General features: G+C 40.0%; 6 protein-coding genes and 1 non-coding gene across 10 annotated transcripts in view; 5 read left to right on the top strand and 2 right to left on the bottom strand.

The window, feature by feature from the left end:
• The window catches only part of Ndf (Nucleosome-destabilizing factor), a 36,696-nt gene extending 36,192 nt beyond the window's left edge, over positions 1 to 504 (bottom strand). Inside the window, exons 1-2 of the mRNA XM_071703880.1 lie at positions 372 to 504; positions 237 to 273 (exon numbers count right to left, since the gene is read on the bottom strand). Of these exons, the coding sequence (XP_071559981.1) occupies positions 237 to 273; positions 372 to 406 (72 nt within the window). The 5' untranslated portion in view covers positions 407 to 504. The remainder of the gene's footprint in view (positions 1 to 236; positions 274 to 371) is intronic.
• Positions 505 to 1,320: 816 nt separating this feature from the next.
• Positions 1,321 to 3,958, top strand: Ndfip (Nedd4 family interacting protein). Of its 2 annotated transcripts, none has more exons than XM_071703892.1 (6): positions 1,321 to 1,531; positions 1,914 to 2,072; positions 2,293 to 2,433; positions 2,549 to 2,672; positions 2,752 to 2,937; positions 3,013 to 3,958. In XM_071703892.1, exons 1-6 carry the CDS (start codon positions 1,505 to 1,507, stop codon positions 3,114 to 3,116), a joined length of 741 nt encoding a protein of 246 aa, XP_071559993.1. In that variant the 5' UTR covers positions 1,321 to 1,504; the 3' UTR covers positions 3,117 to 3,958. The 2 variants fall into 2 exon arrangements, with proteins under 2 accessions (XP_071559993.1, XP_071560003.1); XM_071703902.1 differs by lacking the exon at positions 1,321 to 1,531 and adding an exon at positions 1,656 to 1,805.
• Positions 3,959 to 4,659: 701 nt separating this feature from the next.
• On the top strand, positions 4,660 to 4,731 carry Trnaq-cug (transfer RNA glutamine (anticodon CUG)). The gene has a single exon. It is a non-coding gene; the product is annotated as a tRNA-Gln (tRNA).
• Positions 4,732 to 5,545: 814 nt separating this feature from the next.
• Positions 5,546 to 8,683, top strand: Cyp40 (Cyclophilin 40). 3 transcript variants are annotated; one of them, XM_071703956.1, is made up of 7 exons: positions 5,547 to 5,894; positions 5,957 to 6,094; positions 6,922 to 7,223; positions 7,307 to 7,450; positions 7,539 to 7,793; positions 7,862 to 8,011; positions 8,131 to 8,683. In XM_071703956.1, exons 1-7 carry the CDS (start codon positions 5,726 to 5,728, stop codon positions 8,179 to 8,181), a joined length of 1,209 nt encoding a protein of 402 aa, XP_071560057.1. In that variant the 5' UTR covers positions 5,547 to 5,725; the 3' UTR covers positions 8,182 to 8,683. The 3 variants fall into 3 exon arrangements, with proteins under 3 accessions (XP_071560065.1, XP_071560057.1, XP_071560052.1); XM_071703964.1 differs by having other exon boundaries at positions 5,546 to 5,894; positions 6,967 to 7,223; positions 7,862 to 8,683; XM_071703951.1 differs by having other exon boundaries at positions 7,862 to 8,683.
• Positions 8,684 to 9,418: 735 nt separating this feature from the next.
• Positions 9,419 to 15,826, bottom strand: Cep97 (centrosomal protein 97kDa). The gene is made up of 12 exons (XM_071703927.1): positions 15,720 to 15,826; positions 15,291 to 15,442; positions 14,809 to 14,967; positions 14,612 to 14,713; positions 14,259 to 14,455; positions 13,899 to 13,982; positions 13,498 to 13,793; positions 12,328 to 12,528; positions 11,656 to 12,255; positions 11,444 to 11,576; positions 11,148 to 11,370; positions 9,419 to 11,057 (listed from the first exon to the last, which is right to left on the bottom strand). The coding sequence occupies exons 1-12, from the start codon at positions 15,730 to 15,732 to the stop codon at positions 10,479 to 10,481; spliced, it is 2,739 nt and encodes a 912-aa protein (XP_071560028.1). The 5' UTR covers positions 15,733 to 15,826; the 3' UTR covers positions 9,419 to 10,478.
• Positions 15,827 to 16,210: 384 nt separating this feature from the next.
• Tam (DNA polymerase gamma, catalytic subunit tam) lies at positions 16,211 to 20,320 on the top strand. The gene is made up of 3 exons (XM_071703913.1): positions 16,211 to 16,338; positions 16,421 to 16,782; positions 16,852 to 20,320. Exons 2-3 carry the CDS (start codon positions 16,490 to 16,492, stop codon positions 20,318 to 20,320), a joined length of 3,762 nt encoding a protein of 1,253 aa, XP_071560014.1. The 5' UTR covers positions 16,211 to 16,338; positions 16,421 to 16,489.
• A 121-nt stretch (positions 20,321 to 20,441) lies between these two features.
• LOC139771307 (probable RNA-binding protein EIF1AD) lies at positions 20,442 to 22,183 on the top strand. The gene is made up of 2 exons (XM_071703977.1): positions 20,442 to 20,708; positions 20,919 to 22,183. Exons 1-2 carry the CDS (start codon positions 20,442 to 20,444, stop codon positions 21,120 to 21,122), a joined length of 471 nt encoding a protein of 156 aa, XP_071560078.1. The 3' UTR covers positions 21,123 to 22,183.
• Positions 22,184 to 22,382: the final 199 nt, after the last annotated feature.

A 22,382-nucleotide genomic window follows, 5' to 3' on the forward strand; every position in this document is an offset into this window, starting at 1 on the left:
ACGCGATGCGCCGCGGTGCCCCCGGCGGCCAGTGGCGTCGACAGCTGGTGCGCTCCGTCCCGGCGGCGAGAGTTGACGAGGCGGAACGACGCGAGAACCGCCAAATACGAGCGAGGACAGGCGGGCGGGCGCGCGCGCGCACACACACACGAGCGACGTTAACGGGAAGAGGAGCACGAGCCCGCGTTGCGATGAGCTTAGAGAGTCGAGGGGCGGGGAGGGGGGTACCCACTTACCCGGCCGGGCCACGGCGAGAATCCTTTCATCTTCGCCCTGAAAGCCAGAAAAAAAAAGATACGGGGAGCAATTAGGTTATGCGTCGACACAAGATTGGCACGATCGCGTTATGTCGTCGCACTCCAAATACGCACCATACTAGATCACCCAGTTTGAATACTTCCGACATCGCGAGGAACGACGAGAACAAATCAACCAGTGCCTTCGAACGTCAGCGAGCGACTGACTTGCGTGCGAAGCGTCGTTTATGCACGACGACGCCGACGACGTGAGCGCAGTTGCTCCCCCTACGCGCCGTCCCCCTTTCGAGCTTCCCCCACCGCTCGTCGCTGCGCGGCTGGTCGAGCGAGCGACCGTGCCGCGAATAGATAACGTTTCTACGCGCGACGCGTTGAAATAAAGAGTTATCGAATGCGATCCGCGAATAATAACACCGCGAGGCTGCTCGAAAGAACTTTGAGGAAGGCTTTGGGATCGTTAACCTTGCGCTTCGGCGCGTCTCGCTACTTCCGGCGGCTAAGTTCCCGTCCTAAGGGACGATTCGCAACGCGCAATTGCGGTCGACCAATCACCGTTCGGCGCTCCAAAATGTCCTCGCGATCCAAAATTCGGAGGAGAATAACGCGACGTCGTAATTTTGTCGCTTTCTGTAATATAGGTTTTTACAACTTTTTCCCAAGATTTTACATTCTGGAATCTGCCATTCTTTGAGCCAAAATTTCCAAATTTATATTCCATGTTACATATATGCAGGTTGAAGGCTCGTCCCTGGGAAGTGCAATTTATTACCACATCGAATTCTGTGAAAAAAAAAATATAATTTTGCGAAAGAAATAAACGTCTCATATTTTCTCAGAAATTTTCTAAGAATTTCTTATATTTTAGATTTATAAAAAATTCTGAAAAAAAATATGTCGAATTTCTCAGTTACTTTAAAAAATAATTGAATAAGAATTTTCAGAATATTTTTTAGGCATTTTTCCACCGAGGAACGATCGCTCGTACGGATCGCGCCGGTGCGATCGGAGCCTAAAGGAGCAAGGAGTCCACGGTCCGTCGTTCGAGAATCACAGACGTCGCGCTAGAACGACCGCCAGCAGTCACGTCGGTTACGACTTACCAGCTGTCAGGCATCGATTGTGAACCCTTTTTTACAGTTGTCTCAGACTCGGGCAAGGGCGTCTCGCGTCCCGCAAGCTCACACCGTCCCCCGGGGAGAGTTTTCGCGATACCGTTTCTCAGCCGCGCCGCGCAAATCTGGCCGGAAATGGACAGTAACGCCCGTCACAACACGGTACGTCCACCTGCGACGAACGGCGAACGGTCTCGCGTTAGTCGTGCGCCCCTCGGACATTGTCCTTTTTTTCGCCCCCCCCCCCCCCCGTAAAATATATTCCGCCGTCACGAGCACGCTGACGCGCCTCGCGCGATATTTCGTCGGTGTTTCCTCGCGCGATCGTAGTCTGCCCCGACTCGTCGAATTCCTGCTCCGTTGCTCGTCGTGCTGTTTTTTATCATCTTGTGCGCAAAAAGATAACGACATTGTTATCTGATCTGGCGAAAAAGATGTACATTTTGACTCCGAGAATTTTTCGTCGTAATTACTCTTGCCGACGGCAGAAATGATATTTTGTAAATCGTACGTATTTGTTGAGATCTGTTTTACTGTTCCACAGCCGCCTCAACCGGGTGCGAATACCGATGGCGAAACGTCGATTCAGAACGAAGTTCCTACAGTCACTGCAGTCACTGTAGCAGTGCCCTTCATGCAAGTCGACATGCTCGGCCATTCTGGAGCATCTACTGCTGCGCTGGCTACGACGACAAACCGAATGGTAATATATTATAACAGTATAGTATTACATAATATTATGGGTGCGATCCATTTGTCGCTCCAAACGCTCTTGGAAACGGTTCATCCTTGTTGTTTATCAAATATTAAACAAGGACGAAATGATGCTCTGAAGCGTTTAAAGCGTCTAGTGGATCGCACCCTATGTAAGATAGATACAACGTTATGGTTTGAATAACTATTAACTGAGTAAAATTATTCAGGTTGAAGGGGAAGAGATTCCACCTCCGAAACTAGACTTCTCCGCACCTCCTCCTTACGAAGTAGCCACCAAATTACCCAGTTACGAAGAGGTTCAGCGTGAAAAGACTCTACAGGGCGAGCCACAGCCTCAAATACACATGGTACGCGACGTTTCTATAATTCGAAACGTTGTATTTCTGAAGGGCTCTAAATCTTTCCAACATCTGGACTGTAAATAGTGTTCTTTCTAATAGATTCTAAATCTTTCCTTTGCAGCCAGGAAATATTAGACCACCACAGCAGCCTCTGACAATACTGGCTATAGATACCGAAGCTGCAGAGGGTGATCCAGAAAGCGGGCTGCTGGGCACAGATTTTATGTTCTTCACAGCGTTTCTTGGTGGGGTGCCTTTATATTCTACAAAATCTAATAATCCCCTACAGTGAAAATCATCTGCATTAATGTGTCTCTCTTATAGTCGCATTCCTATTCAACTGGATCGGATTTTTATTACTGATGTGTTTCTGTCACACTATTGCTTCTCGTTACGGTGCGCTAGCCGGCTTCGGATTGTCCCTGACAAAGTGGACGCTCATTGTTAAACACTCCACCGACCTTGCTTCGCGAGAGAATTCATGGCTGTGGTGGTTGATAATGGCATTCGGTTTGTATAATTGTAATAAGAAACTTAATCGAAAGATATTTTACAACAAGGTAAAATATAACGATTACGTTCCAGGGGTTCTAATTTGCGTACGTGCCATCATTCAATATTTAAACATCAAACGTGGTTGGAGACTACTGTCCGGGAGCGCACAGGAGCGTCTACTTTTTTTCTATTAAAAAATCATTAAATCTGCACCATTTTTTTCTTTACTCAACTTGGCTTTATAGCAAACAGCATTTCTATGTGGGGTCATATTTGTATAATATATAATCGATTTTCTTAAGGGAGAGCATCGTGTAGATCGTAATATCTATCTATATACAGTACGAAAACAGCAGGATCTTTAAAATGATTTGCCAAATTCGTCGTGAAACGGATATAAAAATACGAATAAAAAGAAGGATAAAGAGAATCAGTCCCTTTTTCGCATATACATACATATGGAAGGCATACAAACGCTATTTTATGTAATGTTATACATGTTAGGCTATGGGAAAAAAAGAAATGTACATTTTTATTGCTCAAAATAATATGAACAATGCTTTAAGTCAATACTCTTATTCATTTTAAGCGTTGTTCATTTAAATGCAGATCACTGAAGAACGTAAACGTGTGGAGCGCATGTCAAATCGTAATTTGTGCAAAATTGACAAGTCAAAATAAATCGCGTAAAGAGACAAAATATACGATTCGTTATTATTTCCGGATAAATTATGAACAACAGTTTTCTGATAGTATAATATATTCTAGCGTTAGACAAGCTTCTAGACATTGACTACTTACTAAATATGATAAGTGTATTAATATCCCGCTTGTTTATATAGTACTATAATTTATATATAAAATATAAATATATATCGGGTCGAATTAAGTATACCCAAGCGAATAAATATTATATATATACATACATATAGAGAATTCTTATCGAAAGAGAATTCTTAGATATAAATAAAAAATAATAAATATTACGTATATGTATTAAAATTTATTATATAAAGCGATATGCGATTACACGTCATTCTGTGAGAAATTTCATTATTATACTTATTATAACGATAAAACGGAGAGATAGACATTCAGAATTTTATATTCCCCTCCTTATTTTGCAAAAATCACAAGTTTTGGAACTTCGGAAAATTCTTGAAATCTTTTGCAATCTCCTTGCCGATCTCCTGATACTTGGTCAATTTTTAAGACTTTTAATTTTTACGATTCAAAATCCCGAATTCTTAGAAATTCAGGAAATTCTTGAAAATGCAAAAAAATTCTGGGAAATTGAGAAAATTCTCAGAAAAGTAGGCAATTCTTGGAATTTTAGCTAGAGCAATCTCTTCGTCGATTTATATTTTCTTTGTCGATTTTCAAGACTTGATTTTCGCGAATTAAAATCCCGAATTCTTATAAATTCAGGAAATTCTTGGAAATTGAGAAAATTCTCGGAAATGCAAGCGTTCTCGAAAATTTCGGAAAATGTTTGGAATTTTAGATGGAGCAACCTCCTCGCCGATTATGTTTTCCTGATACTTGGGCAATTTTCAGAAGACTTGATTGCGCTAAATGAGGTTTGAATCTTTGCTAATTGTAAGTGGGGTTCGAGTCTTTGCTAATATGGGGTTCGAGTCTCCACTAAAGGGGTTGAAATTTCTGCTGAGCGAGGTCGAGACTTCTGCAACAACCAGTAGGTAAAGTACATTCTGCCCAAGAGGGTGGTAAATGAAAGGTCCCATGGTGTAATGGTTAGCACTCTGGACTCTGAATCCAGCGATCCGAGTTCAAATCTCGGTGGGACCTAACTTTTTGAAAGTGCAAATCTATTTTTTTGTCAACATTCAAATATAATAGTACTTAAATAATTCACGTAAATACAATTTTAATTATTTGCTTGAAATAATTAAAGATTGTGCTTTATTATACAAGATGGCATTTTTTTTCTTTTATTCGAAAATGTTAGAAAAATCGAAAGTATGCGCTATATATCAAATTTATTGGGACTTTATGTTTCTTACGACGATTTAAGAAGTAATCGGAAATCTTGTCGATTTAAACAGAACGGAGAAGGTACAACCTTGGGTACAACACGTTTGAATTATGCATATGATCCATGTTTGTGCGTATTAATACCAAACGGTCATGATTTCAGTTGACTTGGGCTGCGGTCCATTTGACGCTACAAATGCTTCGAACCATTCCTCTTCTCTTTTCTTTCAATGAAGAAAGAAGGAGAAGAAGAACGCTCCAAAGCATTTGTAGCGTCAAGTGGACCGCAGCCTTGAAGACGTTTGTGGAAACAGACGAATATATATAATTTTCGAATTCAAATCAGGAAGCTCTATCATCCCTTGAAAAGTTATATTTTTCACGCTGCTTTGGATCTATTTGCTCCAGTTCCTGTGCGGTATAACTTTTATTACTTAATTAATTATTAAACGTGTCGAGAGTTATTTCCTCACAAGAATTTCGATTATATTGAAAAATCTCTTATTTTCACGAGCTAGTTATACATAAATACAGACGTTTCACTGTTAAAATAATTACTATAGATATCTCTTTTATAAATAAAACGCGCGAGTAAAAACAAAATGAGTCACCCTGTATAATTCAGCGTCTCGAAATTCCCGAATGTTCTTGCTGTTGCCAGTTGCAGTTGCGTCTTTAGCCGAGGTACGGGTACGGTCATTTAAGATGATTAACCCATTGTTCGAGAGCAGGCAAGCAACCCAAGCGAGCAGTTAAAGTTAAGGACTCGCGGGTCGCGGCGAGTCGGTGACGCGGGTGACGTCTACGAATGCTACGAGAAGGTCGCGCATACGTTCGAGCTTGCGAGATTAAAGATTTTCGTCACGGTGATCGCAACGAGAAAGGAAAGATGGAACAGCTCTCGAGGGAGAGAAGGGCTCTCACTAATCCGGACAATCCCGTGGTTTTTCTGGACATCACGATCAACTCCGAGAAAGGTACGTCCTCGCGCGAGGTTATGATTACGCGAATACCGGCTCACGATTCCATTGTTTTCCAGTGGGCAGAATCGTTATAGAACTGTTCAAGAATATTGTGCCGCGAACCGCGGAGAATTTCCGCGCGTTGTGCACCGGCGAGATGGGCGCCGGGACGAAGGCCGCGAGGTTACACTACAAGGGATCCATTTTCCACAAAGGTGAGCGTTATCTCGAGTGTCCGATTCCTCTCGCTCCATGTATTTTCATTCCAGGCTGTATTAACACCCTGCGTCAGTGATTGTCTGTTACGACAGAAGCGCATTTTCCAGATTTTACCTTGAATATAGATCACTCGTTTATTTTGTCGAAGCTGCGATATAATTGGAATTCTTCTGAGGATGAATAGAGATTCAGTTGTTATGTACGCACGTTGTGATGCAATTTTGCATCGTCGCAGCCAGTACCTGTTGAAATCTAGATTATTTATTTTTTTTAAGACTGGATAGAGTCTAGATTTCTTTTGAGAATGAATAGAAATAGGGAGCTTTCTAGCAAGCGACACAGGTCGACACAAGTGTCGTTTTGTTTTTGTTACTCATTGCCAAAAACAAAAGAAAGAACGTTTGTGTCGACTTGTGTCACTTGCTGAAAAGTTCCCATAAGGTGCCATTACATGGTAGCGTCGTGCGTCAAACCAGCCTTGCACAGCACCCTTGCGCAGAGGTCTAAATGTGCAGATTTCAGCGTCTTGACGCTAATTCTAGGATCTGTTTGCTGAACTGGCTGCACTAGTTCAGAGTTTATCTTTTTTACTCCACATTCGAAGGAAAAAGATAAACTCTGAACTAGTGCAGCCCCAGTTCAGCTATAGGAAACAGACCCTTAGTCGGTAGCTACATTTTATTCAGCATCTTGACGCTGAAATCTGCGCGATCAGCAGGTTCAGACATCTACGTAAGGGTATTGACGCTTGACACTTTTTTCTGCGAAAAGATGCAAGGATGAAAATTAAATAGCATACATATGTATTATTATACTGCTACAGTCGTTTCCCAGTTCAAGATCCAGGGTGGTGATATTGTCAATTTAGACGGCACTAGTGTAGGAGAGAGTATTTACGGTCCTTACTTCGATGACGAGAACTTCGCGTTGTTGCACGACAACTCTGGGCTGCTTAGCATGGTGAACGAGGGAACGCCAAACACCAACGGTTCTCAGTTTATTATCACCGTTCAACAGGCCAAGCATTTGGATGACACCAACGTTGTATTTGGAAAGGTCGTGAAAGGAATGTGCGTGGTATCAGAGATCAATAAAGTGCAGACGAATGAAGATACTCCAGTTGATGTAAGGCTATATCTTTCAAGTCACAAAGATAATAGCTTCCTGAATCTATGACAATTATTTAGTTTCGCGATTGGTTTGTTTAGGTAATAAGTATAGCTGATTGTGGAGAATTGAGAAACGATGAGAGTTGGGGACTGGAGGAGGACGACGGATCTGAGGATGTTTTTCCACCGTATCCGGAAGATTGGGATTTTCCGTCACAGGCCATCACACATTACAGGCTCACTGTAAATTGTCATTTGTGTATCATTCCTGAAAATTATTAAGTGTTGATATGCGAAATTGTACCTTAATTTGGATCCGTTCATTTTTTAGCACCAATTCATGGAGGCGGTAATACAAAAGATAAAAAATTCTGGAAATGCTTATTTCGCACAGCAGAACTTTGTGGACGCTGGTAGAAAGTATAAGAAAGCATTACGATATTATCTCTGGATGAGCAAACAGCAAAACATGGCAGATACGTTTTATGCCTCACTGGCGGATCTTAGATTAACTTTGTTACTTAATTTAGCTGCTGTACATTTAAAGCAGAAACAGTATCGTAAAACCATAGATCTCTGTAATGAGGTAAGTAAATGGATCCTGTGAGAAAATCACAAGTATTGCATTATGTTTTAGCATGTTATTTAATTCAGGTTCTGGAAACGGATAATATGAATACTAAAGCGCTATTTCGAAGAGGACAAGCTTATACTTCCTTGAACGAATATAAATTAGGATTAGATGATCTCCATCAGGTGTTTAAAATGTGTCCTGACAGGGTTATCGAACTGCAAATAGACAAAGTAAAAAAGATGGAAAAATCTTATTCAAAATTAGAAAAAACAACGTATCAGAAAATGTTTCATTAAATATGCTTCTCATTTATAATTTTGATATAAATTTTTACATTTTTATTTTTTAGATAATAAAAGTATGTAAACTTCATAACAAAGACATAAGTAATGTAAATTAAATTGAATCACAATTTACCGTTTTATGGAACTCCAATGGCTAATGAGATTGATCAGAAAATCCCGAATCGTTCTTCTTATTAATGCAGGAATCATGTGGAAAAGAAACAAATTTTTAAACGAATTATTTCATGTTTTTATTTCTAAATTAATCAATATGTTCAATTTAAATAAATTCTAAAATTAATATTCAGATGTGTTATATAACAGTGCATAATGTGTCATAGTACTTAAATATACAAACAAAATTAATTATCTGTAATTATTATGTCTTTTTAAATATGTTTTTATAAAAAATGCAATAAAAATGGCCAAAAAAACTATGAATGTTAATATTCAGGCAATAATATATATATTTAACTCTGGCTGTGTATATATTTTTTTAAGACAATTAGATATCAATTTAAAATGCAATGTAAATAATGCGTAATCGTAAGAAAGAGTATGCTATTTTGTTTATAATTTGTAAATTAGGAAATATGAAATAAATACAATACATTACAATTACGTTTCTACATTCTTATTTCACGATTAAGTCTGTCCAACTTGTTATCATTAGGAAATTATTTGGTCGTATATGTTTCGAAGAATCACAAAAATATAAATTTAAGCTAAGCACATCCTATTTTATCATACATGTGTAAAACAAATTTTTTTTATAACAGATACTCTAAGAATATTAACTTCAGACACCCGAAAATTTATCATTGATAAACATTTCAATATAGAAATATGTAAAAGAATTTATATTTAAAAATCTGTACCTACCTAAAAATCAACCTCGAAGTTTCGCGTAATTTTTACAATTTTTGTAAGACTAATCGGATTTAGTTATGCCTAAAATATATTCCGATAACTTTGGCGATATCAAGAAATTGAAATGAGTTATGAATTCGAATTTCAATGAGTCTCGATATTAAAACAACGTATAAGAAATAAAACAACTTATTTCGGGAGAGCATAAAGTGAATCGTATTTAACTCATTACTCCTTATTGAAATATATTTTCTTAACTAATAAGATAAATTTTCGAGAGTACCTCAAAATGAGCAAAATTTTATCAGTTGTATCTCTATTTTTTATTCTTACTTCAAATTGATTTAGAATTATCACGCAAACATTTTAATTCTGTGCATACATGATAACGTAGCAAATTTGAAGCACGCATAGTGTAAGAGGGAAAATGACTAAGAATAATGATACAGAGATTCAATTGTATATAGAATAATACGCTGCAGCTGATGTACAGTATTAATTTATTAAGCTCGCGTGTGCGTAGTTCGCAGAATATTAAATTGCTCAATCAACAGTTATTTATCGCACATAAATAATTATGGAATTGATAGTTACAGAAAAGCAGTTACATTTTTATCTTCAATCGTGCTGTTGAACGATGTAATAGGTTGAAATGAACGTTTTATTTTATAACGTTGAGTAGTATCTATTTAACAATTCTGGAATATCTACATTGTATCTAAATGTAAAAGCTACTCTATATTGACTAGATTCAATCATATTTTTGCTATTCTTTCTCAATACTTCAATATATCTACTATTTTAAAAGTAACGCTTCTTTATATGTAGACAAATAAATAAATTAAATACCAAATTTGACTTACAAGAGCTAGAAACTTATAAAGTAGAGATATACTTAATTGATAATAAATATATATTTGGTGCAGGTGTTTTAATAAAAAAAATTTTTTTCTCAAAATGTTGAATATAACTTCCTGGGAGAATGTAAAACTATTCTATTGAGGTAAGTGAGTTAGTTACAGATAAAATTAATGGAATGTTTGAAAACTCTAATGGCCAGTCTGATAAAATATTTACTATATGTTTTATGCGATTGTATATACTACCGTCAAAAATCGGACGGAAAATTTATGAAATTCTTCACAATACGCAAATATGTAATGCGAATGTTTCACAGAATATACTTCATAATCTAAATCGAAAGTTGCACAAGCTGACAAACGTTTTATAGTCATTGATATAATTTATACTGCACTGTTCTTATCAATCTGTTTTACTTAAACTACATAGATACTTTATTCGGTCAGAATGGCAGCTTGTTGTTCGTGATCAAAGTATCTCTCTTTTTTTTTTTGTAGTAAAACGGTTCACGATTAAAATTAAATTCCATTTTATAATATTGTTACGAATACAATTAGCTTTTGTTATTTACAGTGAGCATTTTTTAGACGTTCGCTTTCCTTCGCTTCGCACGTACCGTTTTACCATCATTGCGTCATTCACAAGGCATATGGTGCGGAAATTTGATTTAACAAAGTCAAATCTAGCAGACTTCCTTGTCGTCCCCATTAACCGCGTTATCATCGCGGTTTCCGTAAGCGTCTGCTCCATTTTCCGTTTCAATCAAATTATGCAACTCCTTACACAATATTTCCTCGCATACCTCACCGTCCATCGCCGCGTTCTCGATTATATTTTCGTAGTCGTTCACTGTCTCATTCTCAACCGCTTGCTTGAGGTCGGATTCTATTATCTCCTCGCAACTCTTGAACATCTCGGGATTCTCGTTCAACACTTCAGGATTTTCGTTGGAATTCAAGATATCTGTATTGACCTCGTCATCCGTTGTGTCGGTGGAGTGCGACACTTTCTTCAGCACGCTGTCCACCAAATTCGACGCAAAACTTTTGTTCTCGATTCCCTCGTGTATCGTTTGATGTATCGGCAGACTTTGCGGTCTATTAGGACGTCCATAGGGAAACGTGTTCTCTTCGCCTGCCGGTGTATGCACGGCAGATATCTCTGTTTGAGTAGCAACGCCATTATCGACGAGAGCAGGTTTCGGCTTCATGCTGGACATGCAACGCTTTATCTCGGTCATCGAGTCTTGCAACTGTTGGACCTGATGAAAAACAAACAAAAAAAAAGTAAGATATTGGAAAAATTTTACATTTTCTTTGGCAAGATGTAAAAATCTTTTTTGAAAACTTACCTGGGTATGAAGCAGATTGCATGTTTGCGCGAGATTATTGACTACGTCCGCATTTGGTTGCAGAGCATTGTCCGCATCACTGAAGGTGTTTTCTCGATTGCCGCCCGGTTGCAGACTGACCACTTTCTTCCACAATGCATTGATCGCTTGCATCTGCAATAACTGTAACTTGTGCTCGCTTTCGAGAGCGGTTCTCGTAGCTTCCATGTCTGTCGACAGTTTCCTGTAAAATATTTTGTATGTATACGTCTTATTCTATAAAGAAAATATTACGCGTGAAAAAGATGAAATCTTACTGGATGTACTTATTCGTTCTTAACATGTCGATCGTTTTTAATATACTAGTAGCTTTTCTATTAAGATTCCTTGCATGATAGCCTCGCCACATTCTTTGAATACAGATAGCAGCCTTTTCTGTCTGATCTTGATCTGCAAGAAAATATCCGTTAAATACAGAGTGTTCATTAATACTTGCGCCTGATATTTCAAAATATTTTAAATGTCTTACCTTTATTACTGTCTTCTTGTCTTCTTTGGATAGCCCTATGTCGAATACCATCCAATTTCGCCTGACACACCTCACTATCCTCGTCGCTGCTCTGAATTCCAGCGTCGCCGTCTTTCTCGTCTTTGTTCAAGTTGCTCTTGAGTCTCTCGTTCGCACTCTTCGGTCGCTGTATGCTTCTAGCTAAATTTGGACTCCTCGTGCTTCTCTTCGCAGGCAAGGTCTTGCTCTGAACGTAATTGTTTATCTTCACGCTGTGTGGACACTTACTGTTAGCGTACGTCACGATCGGTTTCGCTATGCTCGGTCTCACGACGCTGCAATTTGTCGCGGAACTACTTTTCACAAGCGCATTCGCCTTTACAGCACTTAGATTCGTTTTTGCCATTGGATTTACGGTGTTTATGATCGGAATTGCCTTTCCGTCGCCGTCCATGGATGGTTTACTAGGTATTGTGATTTGACAGGGAGAGTTTAATTTACTCGACGTGGGAGTCTTCAGTAAAATTCGTGAAAGGCCAGACGGTGGACGAAAGTCTGGACTCATCAGAGACTCTGGCACCGGTACTAATTTCGTTGCCGCTTGCAGTGGGCTCGATGTCTCTGGACGAAAATATCTTTTATCATGATCTGATTCCGTTTAATCTGATTCAGTCAGTTGTACAATTGCCTTACCTTCCACGTCCTGCAAACTATTGTTTAACGTTTTGTTGCTCAGTGTACCAGAGAGCATATTAGGATCTAAGCTTTGGGTCATCAGAGTCGATTCGTGATCACCACTCAATAAACCATGACATGAAGAAACCATGGCCTCAGTATGACAGCTGGATACCATTCGGTCTGGCGATTTCATTTTCAAGGGGTTCCTCGAGGAAGCTGGCAAAATATTGTTTAATACTACAATCAACGCTTATCATGCAATAAGCAAAATTATATTATATCCATTTATGTCCATTTGTGTTTGGGAAATTTCTGACGCTAGCATTGCTAGGAAAAGCATGCAAACGATATATAGTCTACTAATCGAAGTTAAATACTATTCAAAAAAAGATTAAGTCTTTTCAATCGTCCTATGCTAATATGCTAATGAAATCTTCTAAGAATAGCGCCTCAGTGTTGATATTTTAACTGCTTTCATCGGACAATGGTCGTTCGCACTATAAGCTTAAAGAAGCAATTGCTTTAGAAAATACTATGCATGAAGAGAGCTAGAGTACAGGTATGTGCATGAATCCGAACCAGATGATTCCTTTATATTTTAATGATGTTATGAATAATTGAGTAATATTTATTAAAAGTGAGAATATATAAAGAAAAAAATATAACATAAGAATATTTATACATATTTAATGCAATAAATTTTATATATATAAATAAATCCTACTCGTTCTTCCTCTCAATTTAATTTGCGTTGTTATGTGTGTGAATAATAATATAACTTTATTAACTAAAATATATAATTTTATTTAGCATGATTAAAAAAAAATTGTCTTTAGATTCTTGCACATTCCTACTATGTGGTTTTATTCAATATATGATAAATCCTCAATATGGCCTTGGATACCTGGACAAGGAATATGGCAGACACAGTATTTTGCTTCATAAAATTTTGGTGATTGTAAGTATTTATCTTCATAGTATCTCAACATTGGCACTAGAGAAAACAGATTATAACTAGGATGTATGTATTGAAGAACTTGACAGAAGAACTGGACAATCTAAATCATTACTAAACCACTTGTCGCAACTATGAGTAAAACCTAGTTCTAAGAATCCTCGAAAAATGAATTCATTCCACAGTCTTTATGGCACTACGCAAAAAAACGATGGATTTATTGAACTCACTAGGTCGTCTGGGAGAATTTGTCCTGTTTTGGCTAAGTCTACGTCTAGCAGCTGGGGAAGGACTCATTGCCACGCTACTCAAGCTGTGCACGCTCCCGGTATCGCTCTGTTGATTCAACTGCTGTTGGTGATGTTGAGCTTTGCTCAGTATAAGTCTAAGTTTCCGGTCCGTCTCGTTCTCTAAGGACTCGCCCGAAAGTGGGCAGACAGACGCAAGATATTGAGCAAGTAAGGCGTGTTCACCAACGCGGAATTGTCTACCTCGTCCCTGAGAATACAGCCACTCTGCTTTCAAGCTAAGCAAAGTGAGGTGTTGCCAATCAGTTTCGATCGTCGATGTCCAACGGATTAATTTTCATACAGTATTAACTATGTAAGAATGAATTTTTGAGAAAACCCACCTTTCGAGAGGATCAACCGCATAACCGTCGATTGACTTTAAGCTCATACACCAATTAATAACAAAAGGCCGATAGTCAAACCCGCTATAGACCATTTGTTAAGAATAATATGCTATTGTAACAATGCTACGATTAATGTAAACTAATTTTCTTATGTCTATAGTAACTGTGAAAGCTATATTTAATTGGCAGAAAAATTAATGCTTATGACAATTAAAAGGAAAAAATACTATAACACCATATCAGAGTAACGATAAAATTCTTTTGCAACTATAATCAATATTAAAAAATAACATCGAGAAAGGTCTGCTAATTTCTAGATGGAATAATAACGCGCGCGTACGCTTACAAAAAGGATACATACTGTTACCAGTTATGCTGACACACGGATTGTTAGCAATCGAGAAATTCACCAGATTTTTTAGATTAGCCAGGTGCGACATTTCATTCAAGTCAGTAATGTTGTTATTTGCTAATGTGAACGTCTCCAGGGATGTGGGCAAGTAGCGCTCACACTGGCGCAGTGTTATTATGCGATTGTTATGTAAAAAGAGTTCCTAAAATGTTATTTATCTTGTAAAAATACAAAAAAAATACACCAATTGTAAACTCAATATATCAAATAAAGCGACTAGTCGATAAAGCATTTAATTATCACTATACTTTATGCAAACAATTTTATGCAAAATGTTAAACAAATGTAATAAATGTACCTTCAAACTTCGCAGATAAGATATATCTGAGACGTGGCTGATGCTGTTTTCAGACAAATCCAGATGCTCCAATTTGGTATTTGTGTGTAGATGTTCAATGGACTGTAAAATACCATTATTACATAACAGTAATGGTATAAATATATGCTACAATTATACAATTACATGTGTTATATAAAGTAACGTATATATCGTACCTTGATATTATTACCGGCTAAACAGAGAGTCTGCAAATTGGTCATGTCCTTGATACCTTCTATCGTGAGTATACCATTGTTCGCCAAATTGAGGGTAACAAGATTATGCAACTTCGACACACCGTACATCCGTAGCAGCTGATTTCTGATTATCGAAAGCTGAAAGCAATAGAACTATAGGACACAGATGTATTTCAACATAACAAACTATCTTTACGCAAAACGAACAACTTTGAATCAACTTTGATGCTTTAAATCAAATTGTTACTACAATCTTACATCTCTAATTATCATAATTCTATTCTATTAAAACTGTATATAAAATTTACAGTTTTAAATACACTCTTAAACGCAGGAATATCGATGAAGATAACTTAGCGAAGGGATTGAACGCAGAGCTAAGAAATATCGCTCCGGTACAGAACTTTGCGATTATACGAACGAATTAATGACAATTCCCACTTGAGGCTGCCTGTATTTACCTTCGTAATTCTGTGGTAAGATTCCAGATTTTCGAGCCGCTGCAGGTCATTGTCGTCTATGATCAGCGTGCTGATATCAGCGTCCGAGGGGCACCGGCTGAGCTTCTTGAGGCCCTGGCCGCTCAGGTCGAGAGTGTCGCACACCGGAGACTCTGAAAACGAAAAAGGAGCCGTCAATATCACGCAGGCACGATCCGCGGGAGTTCGCGACGCGTGTAAACCGTAAAACAGCAACAACGGGGCAGAGCCAGAGCCAGGCTGAACGAGCGCGAGAATTGTGAGAGTAAAGTCGCGCTGGCACGACGAAAAGCCGGCAGACACGCGAGGCGCGAAACGGGCGATCTCTCGCCCGCGGCACGTGCCGCCGTCGCCAAGCGGCAAATAAATTAAGACGTAAAATTAAGCGGCGATCCCGCGACGATTACTAACCCGTCGAAGCCATGATGAACACAAACTGGCGGACGCCGAGATGTGGAGATGTCGTCGCGGTCACGATACGAGAATCGATATATATGAGAGATTTTCGAACGAGATGCCTTTATATATATGCATATATAGACAAATTGCACACATATATGATATTTGTGCTCTACAGTCAAAGTGTTGTGTGTGTGAAACAGATCTCTCGAATTTATTGGAATTGCTTTTGTCAGCGAACTATGGATGTATTTAAATTAGCTAATTACATTGATGTATTAGTTTCATTGTTTTTATAATTGTTGCAGAGAAACCTCTGCGGTTGTAATTAAAAATAGGAAGCGATAGGCGCGTCCGCGGCTATTGATTTTCAAATCGCGTGATCGAGAGTGGAATATGGCGGCTCTGCGTATTTCAGCCTGAAGTTAGGCCCGTGCGGGGCTCGAACAGGATGGCCAACCTACCCGAAAACGCCTGACTTCAGACGTGATTGGATTGGACGTTGGACGTGACGGTGACGCGCATCTCGAATGCATCTCTCCCATTTCGTCAAGATACAATTTTTTATAATTCATCGAATTATTGTTTTTCCCGGAGAAAACGCGATTTGCTTGAGTCAGCGCCGGTTCGGGTAAGATTTTGTTTCGTTTTATTTTTTTTCCTTTATTGAAACTGCTAGCGAGACATCTTCGTAATGCGCACGGCTTCGACAGCCTCGGCTGTCGAAGCACGTGTCTCGTTGTAGCCGCGTGGTACTCGAAGCGGGGAGCGAGGCCGGTAAAATGAGACTGAGGACTCGCTTGATTAATATTTGCATTCGGCACAAGTGCATGGACGCGCAGGACGGCGTCCGAGCTTCCAAGAGGACTCGATGGAGGAGGGTGCGTCTGAAGAGCGCCCAAGACGCGGAACCCAACCAGGAGAGCCTAACCTCCAAGAGCGGCAAATCTACCACGAGCTCTCTTTATAACTCGCCTGTGATACCTGTTAATTTCGAAGCGGGCTTCCTCAAGTTGTTCACAGAGTCTGAGAGAGCACCGAGCAAGTCGAACGTCAGTACGCCGGTGTCGAGGAGGTCGGTGACGAAACTAGATGTAAATCCAAATATAGTATCTAAAAGTATTGAAGTTCACGATGTAAACAGGCGAATGACTGGATCGGATTCACAGCTGTATCAAAGTGACACTCGAGAATTAAGGAAATTGGAAAATAATACGGATGTTGATTCGAATGATGGTTCAGATGTGAATGATGGTTCAGATCCGAAGAAAAATAATGTTAGAGTTAATGAAGTAAATATGCAAATGCTGCCTGAAGCGCTACACCGCCAATTGTTCAGGAAGGACGATAAAGAAGACAGTCTCTCCGAGGAGGAAGTTAACAGTGTGAAGAGAAATTTAGGCACATACGGTATAAATGTGGAGGACGCGACCAGATTGCCAGACGTGAACTTGAGGCTACCGGCTTTAGAAGGAAAAGATATAGAGGAGCATTTCTATAATATTGGGAAAGCGCAAGCTAAGCCGTATTTAAAAATCATAAATGACATTATGAAGGACATTCCCGAGGTGCCGACGCGATGGCTCTTCGAAGAAGGATGGACCAGATATACGGCGGACGGTACAGCGGAAAGCGTAGATTATCCGCTGGAAGACGGTGTAATTTTCGACGTTGAAGTTTGCATGAGACAAGGCCCTTTGCCTACTCTAGCTACCGCGGTCAGTAATGAAGCCTGGTACGGTTGGGTGTCGAATTCCTTGGCGCAAAGTATCAGTCAAACGTTTGACACACAGTTCGCACCAAGTATGCTTGTTCCTATGGAGAGTAACAGAGAGGAATACGGACGTAGACTTAATCAACATCAGAAGAAACCAAAGATTGTCGTAGGTCATAATGTGTCGTACGACAGAAGTAGAATTAAGGAGCAGTATTGGCTGAATTCCACGGGTACTCGTTTCCTCGACACCATGTCGTTGCACGTGTGCGTCAGCGGTCTCAACAGCTACCAAAGAGCGCTATTGTTATCCAAAAAGGCAAACACGGAGAAGGAGATCTGGCAGTCCACCACTTCGTTAAACAGCTTGAAAGAAGTGCATAAGTTGTACTGTGGCTACGAGATAAGTAAAGAGGCGAGAGATTTATTCGTCGAAGGTACTATTGAAGATATTAAGAATAATTTCAATATGTTAATGTCCTACTGTGCCTCTGATGCAGTTGCCACTCACAATATACTACGCAATCTATTCCCGCTCTTTCAGGAGAGATTCCCCCATCCGGTTACGCTGGCCGGAATGTTGGAACTCGGCTCGGCGTACTTGCCGGTGAATTCTAATTGGCAGAGATACTTGGAGGAATCAGAGTCGACGTTCGACGACTTGAACTACGAAGCGAAATTCACTCTCGCCAAGAGGGCCGACGCTGTTTGCCATCTCATGCACGACGAGAAATACAAGGAAGATTTGTGGATGTGGGATCAAGATTGGAGCACGCAGAAAATTAAGATAAAAAGCAAAGTTTCGAAAATAAAGCCTGTTGGCGTAGAAACAAATGTAGCGGAAAAAGCGAAAGAGCAGTCGGACATTAACAAGTATTTATCGGATGACGAAGAAGAAGAGGAGGATCCTTTGGCAAAGAAATTCGCGTATTTGGAGGAAACCAGGCATTTGTTACCAGCTAGAATGCCGCACATGCCGGGATATCCAGCGTGGTATAGGAAGCTCTGTCCCAAGCAAAGGGAGGAAGACTGGGCGCCAGGTCCGCAGAATATTAGCACTTCCATGCAGGTGGTTCCGAAGCTGCTGAATCTGACGTGGGAGAAGTATCCGTTGCATTACATAAAGGATCACGGTTGGGGAATTCTGGTGCCTTACAACGACGATCCCGACATCGAGACTGAACTGCCGTTGAAGAATCTTTTGGCGCAGTGTCCTTTGCCAGCGTCCAGTCCGTCCAGGGACATCTCCGACGACGCGATGGCAACCTTGAGCACCGACGTGCAGAACGATCTTCACAAGATGGAATTCTGGCGATTTAAGAAGAAGCAGAACGAGTCGCACAACGAAACGTACAAGGGCACCGGCGTATGGTGCAACGTCGATCTCGACAATTGCTGCTACTTTTTCAAGCTGCCGCACAAGAATGGTGCCAATTACAACGTCGGCAATCCGCTCGCCAAGGACTTCCTTAACAAGTTCTCCGAGAATGTACTCGCCGGCTTGGACGTCAGCGCCGCGGAGGTGCTGAAGATCGCTCGTATGCTGTCCTACTGGCGTAACAATCGCGACAGGATCATGTCGCAGATGGTGATATGGCTAGACGATCACTCTTTGCCCGGCGTTATCAAGAGAACGAAGCGGGACACGCGTTACGGCGCGATAATACCTCAGGTGATTGTTTCCGGTACCTTGACGCGTCGCGCCGTGGAGCCCACGTGGATGACAGCGTCAAACGCGCACGTCGAACGAATTGGCTCCGAGCTCAGAGGCATGGTGCAAGCGCCGCCGGGATACAACATCGTCGGCGCCGACGTGGACAGTCAGGAATTGTGGATCGCCTCGATCATCGGAGATGCGCACTACAAGCGTATTCACGGAGCGACGCCTTTCGGCTGGATGACCCTCATTGGTACCAAGTCCAACGGCACCGACATGCACAGCGTCACTGCCAAGGCCATCGGGATCTCGCGCGATCACGCCAAAGTCATCAACTACGCCCGCATCTACGGTGCCGGCCAGAAGTTTGCCCAACGACTGCTGAAACAGTTCAATCCGTCTATGACGGACACCGAGGCCACTTCTAAGTCACGCAAGATGTTTGCTCTTACCAAGGGTAAGAAGAAATTTCGGTTGAAGGCTGAATTCGTCAACGATGACTTGGAGGATATTCCCTACACTTCCTCTCAGGCATATCAGTTAGCGAAGGCTCACGGCAAAGGGTTGCAGGACATTTTCCAGAAGAGCGAGTGGACAGGCGGCTCGGAATCAGCTATGTTCAACCGATTGGAACAGATCGCCGGTAGTCAACATCCAGTCACGCCGTTCCTCAACGCCAGATTGAGCCGCGCCCTGGAGATCACCAATACCGACAATGACGACAAGTTCTTGCCCACCAAAATTAATTGGGTGGTGCAGAGTGGTGCGGTAGACTTCCTTCACCTGATGCTGGTCTCCATGAGATGGCTAATGAGAGATAACGCTAGATTCTGCCTGTCGTTTCACGATGAAGTGAGATATCTGATCCCATCCAGGTACAAGTACAACGCTGCGCTGGCCATGCACGTGACCAACTTGATGACGAGATCGTTCTGCGCTTCTAGACTAGGCATGAGAGATTTGCCGATGTCGGTGGCGTTCTTTGCTGCCGTGGAAGTCGATACTGTCCTTCGCAAAGAGTCCACACACGATTGCAAGACCCCGTCGAATCCTCACGGCTTACAAAACGGATACGAAGTACTACCCGGGGAAAGTTTAGATGTCTGGGCCACCTTGGAAAAATCCGGCGGTTCGCTAGGCTATTGGCACGATGCGAAAAGTCGCAAAGTTAAATCAGACGCGGATCTCACCGCTGAAAAATCGCCGCGGTCTTTCAAAAAGCTACTTAAACGGAAATCATAAAACCCATTTCGTATCGCGATTTTCAAAAATGTAAAATTTTGTCTCAATATTCAAATAAAAGGAAAATCAGTGAAGGGAGAATAAAATTAATGGTATTTTTAATTTAGTTTTACAGATCACGATGTCGTCTGCAACGAAGCGTAAATACGTTTTTCAAGAACTCGACGATATGACCCTGCCCACGGATTCACAAAGCATCGTACGAATTGTCCAGGCGCGCGGCCACAATCTTCACGAAGTTGTCACGCCTACCGGAGAACAGTTCATCGTCTCGATGCCCACCAAATTTAGGCAAAATATCTGGGTGAAGAGAGGTGACTACATTGTTATCGAACCAATCATGGAAGGCAAGAAAGTCAAGGGCGAAATTGTTAAGATACTCACAAAGGTAATTTATTGTCTTAAAGCAATTTAGCAATACTTACATATACATATTTAGCGATATCATTTTTTTTTATTCCTTCTGTTTATCGTCTCAAAAATATTCTCTGATTTAAATATATTAACTCTATTATAAGAACAAGATTCAAATTGATTTTTTTGCAAGCGTTAAAAAGACCCATCTTTTATAAATATGAATAAATATATGCATTTTCAGGATCACATAAAATGGTATCGTGCACAGAATTGTTGGCCGCCGGAATTCGATGAGGATCCAAAGAGGAATGGACATTCAATACCAACGAATTACACTAAGTGCGACGACGAAGAGCTTTTCGTAAATACGAATAGGTGCCCCACTAATCAGAAAATAAGTGACAATGAAAGTGATTCAGATTCTAGTGAATCTGATTCTCATTAGCTCGTGACTTTTCTTTTTGAAATATAAGTTTCATATTATGTCCGTCCTTCTTGAATTTGGACAGCGACATCGCGGGTCTGCGTAAAAAACGCAATCAAATAAATCCATTGCTGATGAAAAGCGGAATGGGTAATTGGGAAGGCATACAAAGGTCATTAAATGCTAAATTGTTGCTGCAGGTATTTCATGAGCAGTAATTTATTCATAAATCATAACAAGACGAAGTAAAATAGCAAATTAATAGAAGGATTTACATGGTGCAACGTATTTTCTACTATCTCCACTTTACTCCGACCTGGATACGGTTAAAATAATACAACCTCTTCATATTTGCAAGTTCTATGCTATCGCAATCATACAGTATCAACTAAAACATGTAGTAAACATATTGAACAGTGATTCATTAATAAATTCATACATAAATAATTAATATGATACAATATAGTATACGAGGTATTGCCATATTCTCTTCAATATCGCATTTTGTCAACATTTCTGCTGTTACCACCAAAATTACCAATCCTAACTATAGCTGTTGTTAATTCTCGTATTTTCTCATAATTTTCAACGATTAAATCTTTACCATATTCAAATCCCATCTAAATATAGAATATCTCTTCTATTAATTTGCTCTTTCACTTTATCTTGTTTTGTTTATATTTATATATTTCATGTCTTTTATGCGGCAGACGAAACCTTATTTGTAGTGTACTGAATATATACTTCAATAAATATCAAGCAAGAACAGAATCAGTTTACATTAAAAAATTAAAAAACCTCATCTCGAGCTTCGTCTGCCGCATCTCTTCTTCGTCTTCCTTCTCTTTCCTGCTTGTTGGATACCACCAGCGACGAAATTAACCGGCGCTGTATAATTCTAAGGGCCCATGTTAAAGATATTGAAAAATAATCTAGCAGATAATTCATTTTCATCGCTGTCGTCTGCCTATTCCTGTTGATATACATATATAACTTTGTAATTAAAAAGTACTTTTTCTATTTTTACTATCGCTGTGTATATAGTTAATAATATAGTTAATAATAAAACTATTTTTGCAACATCGAACTTGATTTTCTATCCTACTCAGAATTATCGTAAAATTTAATTTAAACTAGCTTCTTGCAAAGAATTTGAAAATTCTTTTTATAGCTTACATTCTCTAAATCAAAATGAATTTTTTGCAACAATATTTAAGCATTTATTTCATTTCATTATTTTCAATCAAGTGGCTTACTACTTTTTGAGCAATCTTAAAGCTG

The sequence above is a fragment of the Temnothorax nylanderi genome, unplaced genomic scaffold (genome assembly GCF_030848795.1).
Source record: "Temnothorax nylanderi isolate EJ_2023f unplaced genomic scaffold, tnyl_v1.0 TNYL_tig0003_pilon, whole genome shotgun sequence".
NCBI classification, from domain to species: Eukaryota; Metazoa; Arthropoda; class Insecta; order Hymenoptera; family Formicidae; genus Temnothorax; species Temnothorax nylanderi.